The sequence below is a fragment of the Notothenia rossii genome, assembly GCF_949606895.1.
Source record: "Notothenia rossii genome assembly, chromosome: 4".
In the NCBI taxonomy this organism is placed as follows: domain Eukaryota; kingdom Metazoa; phylum Chordata; class Actinopteri; order Perciformes; family Nototheniidae; genus Notothenia; species Notothenia rossii.
In genome coordinates, this window is record NC_136902.1 from 4,432,450 (window position 1) to 4,445,817 (window position 13,368).

The window sequence follows — 13,368 nt, forward strand, 5'->3', positions numbered from 1 at the left end:
ATTGCTGTTGCTTGTGTCTGTGATTGTTCTGCTGGTCAGTTCTCAGTGTGAGGTGAATCAATCTGGGGTGAAAAGCAGCGAGAAGCTTAGTAAAGTCGCTGTGGAAATAAACCGTAAACACACTACCTTTTGTTCTAGAGACACCCGAGGGACGGAGATGTGTGTGTGTGTGTGTGTGTGTGTGTGTGTGTGTGTGTGTGTGTGTGTGTGTGTGTGTGTGTGTGTGTGTGTGTGTGTGTGTGTGTGTGTGTGTGTGTGTGTGTGTGTGTGTGTGTGTGTGTGTGTGTGTGTGTGTGTGTGTGTGTGTGTGTGTGTGTGTGTGTGTGTGTGTGTGTGTGTGAAACCTTCATCTGACGCTTTTACTTTTACTGTGTCCTCACTGAAGAGGCTGAACCATTTGTTTAACACAACGACAGACTGTCACTCAGATCCAGTAGCTGTCAGAGCTGAGATTGATTGATTAAGGCGTAGAAACTATTAATAACCATCCATCTGATCATCATTTCTGACTCATTCTAGTGTGGCTCTGTTGGTTTTGACAGGCTCATGAAATCATACAATGTGAGGCTTTGTATGGTTCCCATGGTTTTCAAATCAATCGCTGGCTTTCATACCAATTTACATTTTTACAACTAGGTTTAGGACCATTGACATCATGCATGAGAAAAATGAAAAAATGTCCATGTAGTGCAATTTGGTGGCCATCTTTCATGTGGTATGTGAAGGATTGAGTCACATTAGTATCAACTTAAAAATACTTTTCCACATTGACTTACATTGAAAAAGAGAATTCTGTAATATCGTGTATTCTTTATTCTTTGAGCTATGAATAGGCTATCCAGGATGAACGCTTTTATAGCCTTCATTTAAATCATTCGGTCCAAAAATGTGTAAAATGCGCCAACATTTCGTATGAAGTTATTTACCCTCTCCATGCCTTGTAGAGTTTGATTTCGCAGTATAAGCAGCAATCTACATACTGTGTATTCTGTGTGTGGCACGAATGAACGTCTTATTAGAAGAAATACAAAATAAAAAGGCAGAACAACAATGGGATTCAAATGTTAGCAAAGCGAACACAAATCTTAATAAAATGTACTTTTAATTTTGTATATGTTTTTGCTAGAAAGGGAAGGAAAATCCGGTGCTCACATTTACTCAAAAATAGTTTTTTTCCTATTAAATAACTCCGACTGAATTACCAAAGGTGGTCCACAGGCAGTAGTTTAAGAAACACCTGCATCGATAGAAACTACATATATTTAATACACACTTCATCTCTTTAGCTGATATTCAGGCTGCATCGTAATTGAGTCATCCTGGTCTAACAGAGAGCATCAGTAGTTGTTTTGAAGTGCCTTTAAGCAGGGCACCTCTTCACATCTCTCTCTCTCTCTGTGTTTGGGTGAAGTCCTCTCCCTTGGTTACCATTGATGAAAGGTCTCTCACCATGGCGATGGTTTCTAAGGTGTTGGATGGGGTAGTTGTGTAACAGGTCAGCCGATGGTAATGAGCTTCATTAGCATCTCTCCCTGTAATCTGTTTAGTGTGACCTTCTCAGGAGAGTGGTTCATTTAGTGTGTGTGTGTTTTATTTATGGTCTTCTTAGGTCTTATAGGTAAGTTAACAAAGGAGAGATGAGAGAAAAAAAATGCAAAAATGTACACTTATTTCAAGAATTTAGGAGGACATTCAGCTAACCTTCAGGTGTATATCAGTATGTAGTGTCTCTACTTTAAAGAGTCCTCTCCTGCTGATGTTCAGGTGTATATCAGTATGTAGTGTCTCTACTTTAAAGAGTCCTCTCCTGCTGATGTTCAGGTGTATATCAGTATGTAGTGTCTCTACTTTAAAGAGTCCTCTCCTGCTGATGTTCAGGTGTATATCAGTATGTAGTGTCTCTAATTTAAAGAGTCCTCTCCTGCTGAAGTTCAGGTGTATATCAGTATGTAGTGTCTCTACTTTAAAGAGTCCTCTCCTGCTGATGTTCAGGTGTATATCAGTATGTAGTGTCTCTACTTTAAAGAGTCCTCTCCTGCTGATATTCAGGTGTATATCAGTATGTAGTGTCTCTACTTTAAAGAGTGCTCTCCTGCTGATGTTCAGGTGTATATCAGTATGTAGTGTCTCTACTTTAAAGAGTCCTCTCCTGCTGATGTTCAGGTGTATATCAGTATGTAGTGTCTCTACTTTAAAGAGTGCTCTCCTGCTGATGTTCAGGTGTATATCAGTATGTAGTGTCTCTACTTTAAAGAGTCCTCTCCTGCTGATGTTCAGGTGTATATCAGTATGTAGTGTCTCTACTTTAAAGAGTGCTCTCCTGCTGATGTTCAGGTGTATATCAGTATGTAGTGTCTCTACTTTAAAGAGTCCTCTCCTGCTGATGTTCAGGTGTATATCAGTATGTAGTGTCTCTACTTTAAAGAGTCCTCTCCTGCTGATGTTCAGGTGTATATCAGTATGTAGTGTCTCTACTTTAAAGAGTCCTCTCCTGCTGATGTTCAGGTGTATATCAGTATGTAGTGTCTCTACTTTAAAGAGTCCTCTCCTGCTGATGTTCAGGTGTATATCAGTATGTAGTGTCTCTACTTTAAAGAGTCCTCTCCTGCTGATGTTCAGGTGTATATCAGTATGTAGTGTCTCTACTTTAAAGAGTCCTCTCCTGCTGATGTTCAGGTGTATATCAGTATGTAGTGTCTCTACTTTAAAGAGTCCTCTCCTGCTGATGTTCAGGTGTATATCAGTATGTAGTATCTCTACTTTAAAGAGTCCTCTCCTGCTGATGTTCAGGTGTATATCAGTATGTAGTGTCTCTACTTTAAAGAGTCCTCTCCTGCTGATTTTCAGGTGTATATCAGTATGTAGTGTCTCTACTTTAAAGAGTCCTCTCCTGCTGATGTTCAGGTGTATATCAGTATGTAGTGTCTCTACTTTAAAGAGTCCTCTCCTGCTGATGTTCAGGTGTATATCAGTATGTAGTGTCTCTACTTTAAAGAGTCCTCTCATGCTGATGTTCAGGTGTATATCAGTATGTAGTGTCTCTACTTTAAAGAGTCATCTCTTGCTGATGTCCAGGTGTATATCAGTATGTGGTGTCTCTACTTTAAAGAGTCCTCTCCTGCTGATGTTCAGGTGTATATCAGTATGTGGTGTCTCTACTTTAAAGAGTCCTCTCCTGCTGATGTTCAGGTGTATATCAGTATGTAGTATCTCTACTTTAAAGAGTCCTCTCCTGCTGATGTTCAGGTGTATATCAGTATGTAGTGTCTCTACTTTAAAGAGTCCTCTCCTGCTGATTTTCAGGTGTATATCAGTATGTAGTGTCTCTACTTTAAAGAGTCCTCTCCTGCTGATGTTCAGGTGTATATCAGTATGTAGTGTCTCTACTTTAAAGAGTCCTCTCCTGCTGATGTTCAGGTGTATATCAGTATGTAGTGTCTCTACTTTAAAGAGTCCTCTCATGCTGATGTTCAGGTGTATATCAGTATGTAGTGTCTCTACTTTAAAGAGTCCTCTCTTGCTGATGTCCAGGTGTATATCAGTATGTAGTGTCTCTACTGGGACATGTCTCCATGCTTTAATGTTCAAAAAGCTCTTTATTGTTCTCTTACTGCCTGTGCTGCAGCACCTCTTTTCACCCTCTGTCTGAAACCAGAGCCCAGTCTGCTCTGATTGGTTAGCTGGCCGGCTCTGTTGTGATTGGTCAACCGCTTAGAGATGTCCCGCCCCCTTAGCCTATCACGTACAATGTGTTGGAGCACTAGCCAATGGAAGCTGAAGTGTTTGTGTCATAGTGATGACATTATGTTCCTGAAAGAAAATAAAGGAGTCTAATGGAGGTGTTTCAAGTAGGGGGGGAGGGGGATGTGTGGGAGAGAAACTCCCAGGGATTTTAGCCTTGGACCCAAACTGAAAGATTGACAATAAAGTTGACTTTTGATTTTGAAACTCTGTGTGTCCCTCAGCGATGGACCCGTCCATCACGCTGTGGCAGTTCCTGCTCCACCTGCTGGAGGATCAGCGGCAGCGTCACCTGATCTCCTGGACAAGTGAGGATGGAGAGTTCAAGCTGCTGGACTCCGAGGAGGTGGCACGACTATGGGGTCTCCGCAAGAACAAAAATAACATGACTTACGACAAACTGAGCCGAGCGCTGAGATACTACTACGACAAGGTTAATACTACTGATAATATATGATTTTCTTGTGTTGTGTTCCAGTTTTTGAGTATAATTGGTAATAGGTAATGCTTATCATATAACTATAATGATTCTTGGCGAGCACTGACCTCCAAAGGTGCATTCAAGTGTTCCTCAGACGTTCCTATATACTGAGTGGGGAAGTTATGAGCATTAAGTCGTAATGTGGAAACAACATGGACACCACAAAGAATATGTGTTGTATTTTATTGCTCCAAGCGTTGAAACCAACATGTTAAAATGTAAGAAATAATAAGGGTTCACGTGAATTTTCCCAGTAGGGAACACATTCTTCCGATTTTTCCAACACCCCATGAATGCAGCACAAATGCCCCTATCTTACAATGTTTAAAAAAAGTGAAACGTAGTTTGTGTGTTTGCCTGTAAATCGGATCCCAAATGTAACGGGATCTTCCTTGGCCCCTGCTACACCCTTTGTTTGAGAACATCTAGGTCCATTGTTTATTTGTATTGTGGACACACACAAAAATACCTTTTACTGCAAAAGAAAATGGATTCTCCTTTAGTGCATTTTCTTACAGTTGTGTATTTATTCATGCTTATTTCAGAATATCATAAAGAAGGTGAGCGGTCAGAAGTTTGTCTATAAGTTTGTGAGTCAGCCTGACCCCTCCCTGGCTGAAGGGCTTCGTAACGGAGAGGAAGGCCAAAGGAGGGACATCTCCGACCCTAACGGCCAATCAATAGGCCTCGAGGGCGGGACCTCCACCTGTCCGTCAAAGAGCTTACAGGTACACTTTGACTTCCTTCCTCTTTGTGTATTTCTGCACAGTGATATCATCACATACACATAACCTTGCCCCAACATATTTAAGTGACTGTCTCTCATTTTATCAACCAGCAAGGACACTTGTGCCCCTTTCACACCAACGCGGTTCCAGGGCCGGTTCGGAGCTAGAGCCTGATAAACACAATTTTTTTCCTGTTCATACCGCGGAGCCGGCTCTTTTCCCCGAAAACTGGTTCTTACCAAGCTCCAAAAAATAGTCGGTCTAGAAGCAAGAACCGTATACGTCCCGCTTACGTCGGAGGCGGGGGCAGGGGGAGGATCGGGATCAACCTCCTGAACAACAACAAAAAGCCCACGTTTTGTCCTATTTGTACACAACAATGGAAAACCCCAAACGTAAACAGTGGACCAGATTTGCAACAAACTGAAAAAAGTTAAGAAGGATTATCGGGACCGAAAGCGAGACCTCGGACGGAGTGACAGCGGTCGTCCAAAAACAAGTCAACATTATGACATGCTAGACTCTGTCAAAGAACATTTGAAAGTCGCTTGTGACGAATGGGAAGTTTGTGGTGAAGCCATCCTATTATTTCCATTCGGTTTTGACAGAGCAAAAGCAGCGCTTCAATACAATCGGCCATTGTTGTTTTCGATGTGAGGGGTTTCCACGCGGTTTGGCTTTATGAAGCAGGCATGTAAACGGTTACGTCGTGACGCAAACGATGACGCAATGACGCAGCACCACTCGGGCTCTGGGTGGTGTGAACAAAACGGGGGCTGAAAAGAAAAAAACGGTTCCGAACCAGAAGAGCTGTAGCACAGAGCTAGAACGGGAACCGCGTTGGTGTGAAAGGGGCATTAGATCCTCCAATAGCCGCTTTCACACCAAGTACTTTGCCGTACTTAGTTCCCATCACTTAGTTCCCCCATGGAACTAAAGAGCCGATCGCGTTCACACCGGAATAAGTCCCTGAGGGAAGATTACGCAAATGAAGCCGCTGACGTCACTTCTTCTTCTTCTTCTGCTTTGGGTTTACTGGCAGGCCGCAAATAACTTCACGGCGTATACTGCCACCCGATGTCCCCGGCCGGAAGTCCCCGGAGTTGGGGACATCCTAGCAAATCGCCAGAACGCCGACACCTCCTAATAATGCTAATGCCAGCAAATACAATGGCGGCTTCACAAAACTTTTCAGAGTTTTACGGGGCGTGGTTTGCAATTCGCCCAGACAATCAGAAATTTGAACTTTTTTCTCCCCAGGCTAGCAGGCACTAAAAAGGGGGTAAAAGGTCTCATGAACTAAGTTCTCTTTTTTGGTGTGAACGCAAAATCCCAGGAACTATCGGAACTAAACGGGAAAAGTACTCTGGTGTGAAAGCGCTTAATGTTTCACTTTTAATAGTACCTACAGTGCATTACAAGAAAACTGGAGAGGTTGCTTTCTGTTTTTATATCGCCCCAAACTGTGGAGCAGCCTCCCATTTGATCTTAGAACGGCAACCTCAATTGGAGTTTAAAAAAGTAAATTAAAGACCTATCTTTTTAATTCGGCTTATAATTTCTGTAGTATCACTGTTCATGTTTGAATGTTTTCTTGTTTTTACATATTTTAATTTAATTGTGACCTTTTGTCATACTCTGTAAAGCACTTTGGTCTGCGTCAAGTGTATTATTATTATTATTATTATTATTATTATTATTATTATTATTATAAATGTATTTAGTGTCTGACTGATTTCTGTATTGATCCCCAGCGCTCGTCACCCGGCGGCTCTCAGAAAAGTTCCCGTAACGACTACATGAAGTCCGGCCTCTACTCCACCTTCACCATCCAATCACTGCAAGCCTCGCCCAACCCACAGCCAATCAAAACAGAGCTGCTGATACAACACGACGCCGCCGCCATGTTCGATCTAAGAGAGGTGAGAGATGCAGTTAAACAATATTTTTAACATCTTAATACATGATTGAATTCATTCCGCGTTAAGGATGGTATTCGACATTGAAATTTAAGCGTTTTGATAATCGACCAGAAATGAACAGCTATCTACATGAAGCTATCGCTGAAACAGCATTTGTATTTCACTGTGATTTTTGATGATGTAGTACTGAGAACTTTACATAAAGGAAAGTATAACCCAAAAGTATACTATATACAAGTACCAAAAGTAAAAGAACTCTCTATGCATAATAATGAATACAAAAGGATTGTATTTTATTTATCGATCCTTTTTTGGGGTTAATTACTTTAATGTTGCAGCTGATAAAGTTATTCTCAATTACTTACTATATACTGGCGAGTACCATAATAACAATAATAATAATGATGATTCTTAACCTCCTCTCTCAATCCTTCTTCTCCCTCCTCCTCCTCCTCCTCCTCCTCCTCCTCCTCCTCCTCCTCCTCCTCAGGTCTGTGTGATATCAGAGTCTCCTCCGTCAGTAGGAGGTTCGATGGACTCGGCTCTGCAGGTGATCGTCACTCAGCCGTCTCCGTGTGCCACTCCGGCTCTCAGCCCGCAGATAACCACAAACGCCACCAGCCAATCACAGGTCAGTGTGTTAGACACAGAAGAGCAATTAACGTTTTGTTCTACGACATCAAATACGTCAGTAAATACCCCATTGGTGAATTTAAAAACAAGTGTCTAAACGAGACGACTAAACGTCACCACGCCCAACATTAGCCACCTTTAGCTTAGCGGTGGCGACGTGAAGTCATGTGACCGTGCTGTAGTTCCTTAATAGCCCAACATTAGCCGCCTTTAGCTTAGCGGTGGTGACGTGAAGTCATGTGACCGTGCTGTAGTTCCTTTATAGCCCAACATTAGCCACCTTTAGCTGAGCGGTGGTGAAATCCTGTGACCGTGCTGTAGTTCCTTTATAGCCCAACATTAGCCTCCTTTAGCTTAGCGGTGGTGACGTGAAGTCATGTGACCGTGCTGTAGTTCCTTTATAGCCCAACATTAGCCACCCTTAGCTTAGCGGTGGTGACGTGAAGTCATGTGACCGTGCTGTAGTTCCTTAATAGCCCAACATTAGCCTCCTTTAGCTTAGCGGTGGTGACGTGAAGTCATGTGACCATGCTGTAGTTCCTTTATAGCCCAACATTAGCCACCTTTAGCTTAGCGGTGGTGACGTGAAGTCATGTGACCGTGCTGTAGTTCCTTTATAGCCCAACATTAGCCACCCTTAGCTTAGCGGTGGTGACGTGAAGTCATGTGACCGTGCTGTAGTTCCTTAATAGCCCAACATTAGCCGCCTTTAGCTTAGCGGTGGTGACGTGAAGTCATGTGACCATGCTGTAGTTCCTTTATAGCCCAACATTAGCCTCCTTTAGCTTAGCGGTGGTGACGTGAAGTCATGTGACCATGCTGTAGTTCCTTTATAGCCCAACATTAGCCTCCTTTAGCTTAGCGGTGGTGACGTGAAGTCATGTGACCATGCTGTAGTTCCTTTATAGCCCAACATTAGCCACCTTTAGCTTAGCGGTGGTGACGTGAAGTCATGTGACCGTGCTGTAGTTCCTTTATAGCCCAACATTAGCCACCCTTAGCTTAGCGGTGGTGACGTGAAGTCATGTGACCATGCTGTAGTTCCTTTATAGCCCAACATTAGCCACCTTTAGCTTAGCGGTGGTGACGTGAAGTCATGTGACCGTGCTATAGTTCCTTTATAGCCCAACATTAGCCACCCTTAGCTTAGCGGTGGTGACGTGAAGTCATGTGACCGTGCTGTAGTTCCTTAATAGCCCAACATTAGCCGCCTTTAGCTTAGCGGTGGTGACGTGAAGTCATGTGACCATGCTGTAGTTCCTTTATAGCCCAACATTAGCCTCCTTTAGCTTAGCGGTGGCGACGTGAAGTCATGTGACCGTGCTGTAGTTCCTTAATAGCCCAACATTAGCCGCCTTTAGCTTAGCGGTGGTGACGTGAAGTCATGTGACCGTGCTGTAGTTCCTTTATAGCCCAACATTAGCCACCTTTAGCTTAGCGGTGGTGAAATCCTGTGACCGTGCTGTAGTTCCTTTATAGCCCAACATTAGCCACCCTTAGCTTAGCGGTGGTGACGTGAAGTCATGTGACCATGCTGTAGTTCCTTTATAGCCCAACATTAGCCACCTTTAGCTTAGCGGTGGTGACGTGAAGTCATGTGACCGTGCTGTAGTTCCTTTATAGCCCAACATTAGCCACCCTTAGCTTAGCGGTGGTGACGTGAAGTCATGTGACCGTGCTGTAGTTCCTTAATAGCCCAACATTAGCCGCCTTTAGCTTAGCGGTGGTGACGTGAAGTCATGTGACCATGCTGTAGTTCCTTTATAGCCCAACATTAGCCTCCTTTAGCTTAGCGGTGGTGACGTGAAGTCATGTGACCGTGCTGTAGTTCCTTTATAGCCCAACATTAGCTTTTTATTTCTGGAGATTGCATTTGCACTTCAAAAATTATATAAAGATGTGTTAATAAATGTTTGTTTACCATGGAGTTTATTTTCTGAAATCCAATGGTCATGGTCAATAATCCTCCCTGCTCCACTCTCTTTGTCCCAGTAACAAACTGGTCCTTAACCACTACTTGTTGCACTCATCCTTCCATCCTCTGTATTTTTCCCCAGATTCCCCTGCCTCCCGCTCTAAACGACCCTCCTCAGATTTATCTCACCAGTGTTGGGGATCCTTCCTCTCTCACCCCCATTATCCCCATCGGAGGGTCCAATCCTGTGCCCCCCCCTCACATATCCATGGCTCCTCAGATGCAGGAAGACTGTGGGGGAATCACCAATAATGCCAGCTACCCTCCTCACCCCCAAACTGCTCCTCACCCGAATCATCAGCCTGTTTTTGTCATCATCAAACCCCCTCCCACACAGCAAATTCAGCATCAGGCGGCCATGACGGCTTCTCCTCTCTCCGTCGCTCCTCTTCCTCCATCTTCTGTCCGTCCTCTTCCTCTTTCTCCTTCTTCTGTCCGCCCTCCTCCTCCTCCTCCCATCATCATCAAGGAGGAGAACCTGCCGTCGGAGGAGGAGGAGCTCCTGAAGATGGTGCCTCTGGAGGAGAAACAGGTGGAGGAGGTGAGAGAGAGAATAATCTGATATTTTCAGAATGTTCTGGATTCAAAATTGAAAGCATCACAGAGAGTCCAGATGTCTGCTGCCTCGTTCCTCAGACTGATGACCTGTTCGTCTCTCTGCTCCTCCCCCAGGTCCCTCAGCTGACCTGTCGCTCGGGGGAACTAGAGCCCCACATCACCATCGTGGAGAGCCCCCCCCCCACCTGCATGGACCCGGGGGTCGGAGGTCAGCAGCCTGCAGGCGAGGGCAAGGACACGCTAACAGGTAACGGAAAACTGTTCTCACTGAGGAGTTTCTCACACAGAGAGAATGTACCAAATTATCCACAGAGGCTTTCATTGAACCATTATGTAGATTCTGTGATGAGGAAGAGGAAGAGGAAGAGGAAGAACAGATGCATTTATTTTTTTATTGTCCACATGTTGCAAGTCTGTGGTCTTAGGGCCCGTACACACCGAGCCGATTTCGGCCGTCGATGAGCGTCCTGTCGCCAGATTGGTGTGTCCCGCACCGTCGTGTCTTTTCGGGCCGTGCCGGGCTGTCGGCAAAATAAATCACTCTGATTGGCTGTTCAGCTTAGCGAATCGGTGCATGAGAAGCGAAACGGAAGTGAAGAAGGCACACACAGATGGCTATTTTTAATTTTCCAGTACCGCACTAAACATGTTTTCGATGATAAGTCAATGTATGTTCTTTGTATATATCACCCAGTCTGTCTTCCGGTTGTTGCCTCTTTTGAATGACGAATACACACTACCGCCGCCTGCTGGTAAGGAGAGTTATTGCCAATCAAGCATGCGCAGTGCGTACGTGCTACTTGGCCGTCGGCTGAAGTCTTTGCGGTGTGTTCCAGTGAGACACATGGCCGAGACGCAGGAGACGTGAGGGGAAACAACAGTCGTGTCCTTCGGTGTCAGTTTGGTGTGTCCGGGCCTTTACGTGTTATAATTGGCTGATGACACTCAATATTGAATTTACGCCCTTTCATATTTTATTTGGGCTTTTAGATGAAGACGGCACACAGTTAATAAATACAACTATTGTTCTCGCTGAAATACATATTTTTAAAACTCAATCAAGGAGTAATCTTAATTTCAGGTGTTTGAAGAGTAGATTCAAAATACAATTTCATTTGGAGAAGATTATTGCCACAAAAAATCAACACGCCATGAAATGGGAAATAATGAGCTCTAACGAAGAGCGGGATTAAAGGAACTATAAATATGCTTATATATAAATATGTTGTGTTTTTGGTTGTCAACCTATTTTTGTTTGTGAAATGTTGAAGTGGGGTTTATTTCTTCTGCTTTTGTTGTTTTGTTTTTGTCTGAGATGGGAATGTCATCCCCTATATGTTATTGTTATGTCCATGTTTGTGTCTTAAGATAAAAAAAAACAAACAGGCTTTCACAGTTAGATGTTTCTGTCTCTCAGGTCCCTCCGCCCCCCCGGAGACCCCCTTCTCAGCGATGACTCCTCATGTGACTTCAGACGCTGTTCCTCCAAAACCAAAGAAGCCCCGAGGCCTCGAGCTGCCCTCCTCCCCCTCCCTCCCCCCCGGCCTCTCCCTGGATAAGGTTTGTACGAAACACTTGACATATAAACACACAGAGAAGGCAAGAGTACACATATCCTTTAATCAAATAGAAGTACAGATACTCGTGTTTAAAAATACTCTGGTGAAAGTAGAAGTACTGACTAAACTTCTTTACTCAAGTCAAAGTAAAGAGGCTTTGAAATGTACTTCAGTAAAAAGTACCCATAACTAGCAGCTGTTTTAAAGAGTACCTGACCTCCCTTTATATTAATAGAACAATAATGTCCTTGTTAGCTAATGAATGTTTCCATGGTGACCAACGGCAACATGACAACGTTTTCATTGGTCCCTCTTCTTTAGAGAAGACCAGGAAATGATGGATACACGGATCGTGTTCAAATCGATAGGCACGCAATGACTCTAAATAATAATGATCATGCCACCAAACACACATTCAAAAGAATAACTTGGAATACAGCATTTGAGCTTCTAGGATTTAGGTCAAGCAGGTAGAAAGGTAGAGCCTGTGACATCACTTCCTGTTTCCCTCTGCAGGTGAACGCAGCTGTTAACAGCTTATTGGCTCCTGGATCTGCGACCAACACACTCACCCCGTCTGTCATCACCTCCCACTGTCTGGTAAACACTCCACTCGTGTGTGTGTGTGTGTGTGTGTGTGTGTGTGTGTGTGTGTGTGTGTGTGTGTGTGTGTGTGTGTGTGTGTGTGTGTGTGTGTGTGTGTGTGTGTGTGTGTGTGTGTGTGTGTGTGTGTGTGTGTGTGTGTGTGTGTGTGTGTGTGTGTGTGTGTGTGTGTGTGTGTGTGTGTGTGTGTGTGTGTGTGTGTGTGTGTGTGTGTGTGTGTGTGTGTGTGTGTGTGTGTGTGTGTGTGTGTGTGTGTGTGTGTGTGTGATCTGATGTCTCAAATCACACAAAAAATCTTCATATATTGAAATTAAACACACCCAAGCTTTGCAGAGTTTTTCCTGTTGTTCTGATGTGTGTGTGTGTGTGTGTGTTCAGACTCCGGTCCTGTTGACTCCCAGTCCTCTTCCCTCCACCATCCACTTCTGGAGCACCCTGAGCCCCATCGCTCCTCGCTCTCCGGCCAAACTCTCCTTCCAGGTAATACCTGCTCTTAAGACAAAATCCTTCATCCCCTCAAACTTTTAAATTCTTGATAGCTTTTTTAACTTGATTATTTATTTACTTATTTACTGTAATGCTATGAACTATTTATAGTGTAAATTACAGCCAGGTCACGTGTGACGACCTGCACTATAATATCTCACACGGTATATTCAGTTCAATGCAGATTTCCCAACAACACTTTCCTTATTTTTTATTTGAAATAACACAAATACAATACATAACAACATTGTTTGGAGATTTCAACGATACAGCGATTCTGCACTGCGGTCAGCTCAGCCGTCTCTCGAGTTATTATTTTTTCTGCCAATAGTTCTTCGTGAGATCGATCCTGTTGGACTCAGTAGGCTAGTCGTGAAACTACTCCCACAACAAGTACTATGAAGTACTTACTGTGTACTTTTTGAGTAATCCTCTGTCAATGTCCCCTCCTGAGAATGAGAATGCATATTTCTCTGTTATTTTGAATCAGCGTTGAAACACCTTCCTTCATGAGACTGATATTGTTGGACAGAGTATTTTAAGAGGATGGTAGACTTGATATCAGCAATACCTCCAGTCAGTACTCCGGCAGCAGCATTTTGACCCCTCGGAAAGTCTTGCCCGCTATTTAAATGGACTTTGATTGAAGTTAATAACAATATTGATATTCTATAGATATAGC

General features: G+C 43.7%; 1 protein-coding gene across 1 annotated transcript in view; it reads left to right on the forward strand.

Annotated features, from left to right (window-relative positions):
- The window catches only part of elk1 (ETS transcription factor ELK1), a 33,293-nt gene that overhangs the window by 5,277 nt on the left and 14,648 nt on the right, over positions 1–13,368 (forward strand). Inside the window, exons 2-10 of the mRNA XM_079678185.1 lie at positions 3,966–4,174; positions 4,768–4,950; positions 6,705–6,872; positions 7,363–7,503; positions 9,563–10,021; positions 10,153–10,285; positions 11,456–11,598; positions 12,114–12,197; positions 12,579–12,680. Of these exons, the coding sequence (XP_079534311.1) occupies positions 3,966–4,174; positions 4,768–4,950; positions 6,705–6,872; positions 7,363–7,503; positions 9,563–10,021; positions 10,153–10,285; positions 11,456–11,598; positions 12,114–12,197; positions 12,579–12,680 (1,622 nt within the window). The remainder of the gene's footprint in view (positions 1–3,965; positions 4,175–4,767; positions 4,951–6,704; positions 6,873–7,362; positions 7,504–9,562; positions 10,022–10,152; positions 10,286–11,455; positions 11,599–12,113; positions 12,198–12,578; positions 12,681–13,368) is intronic.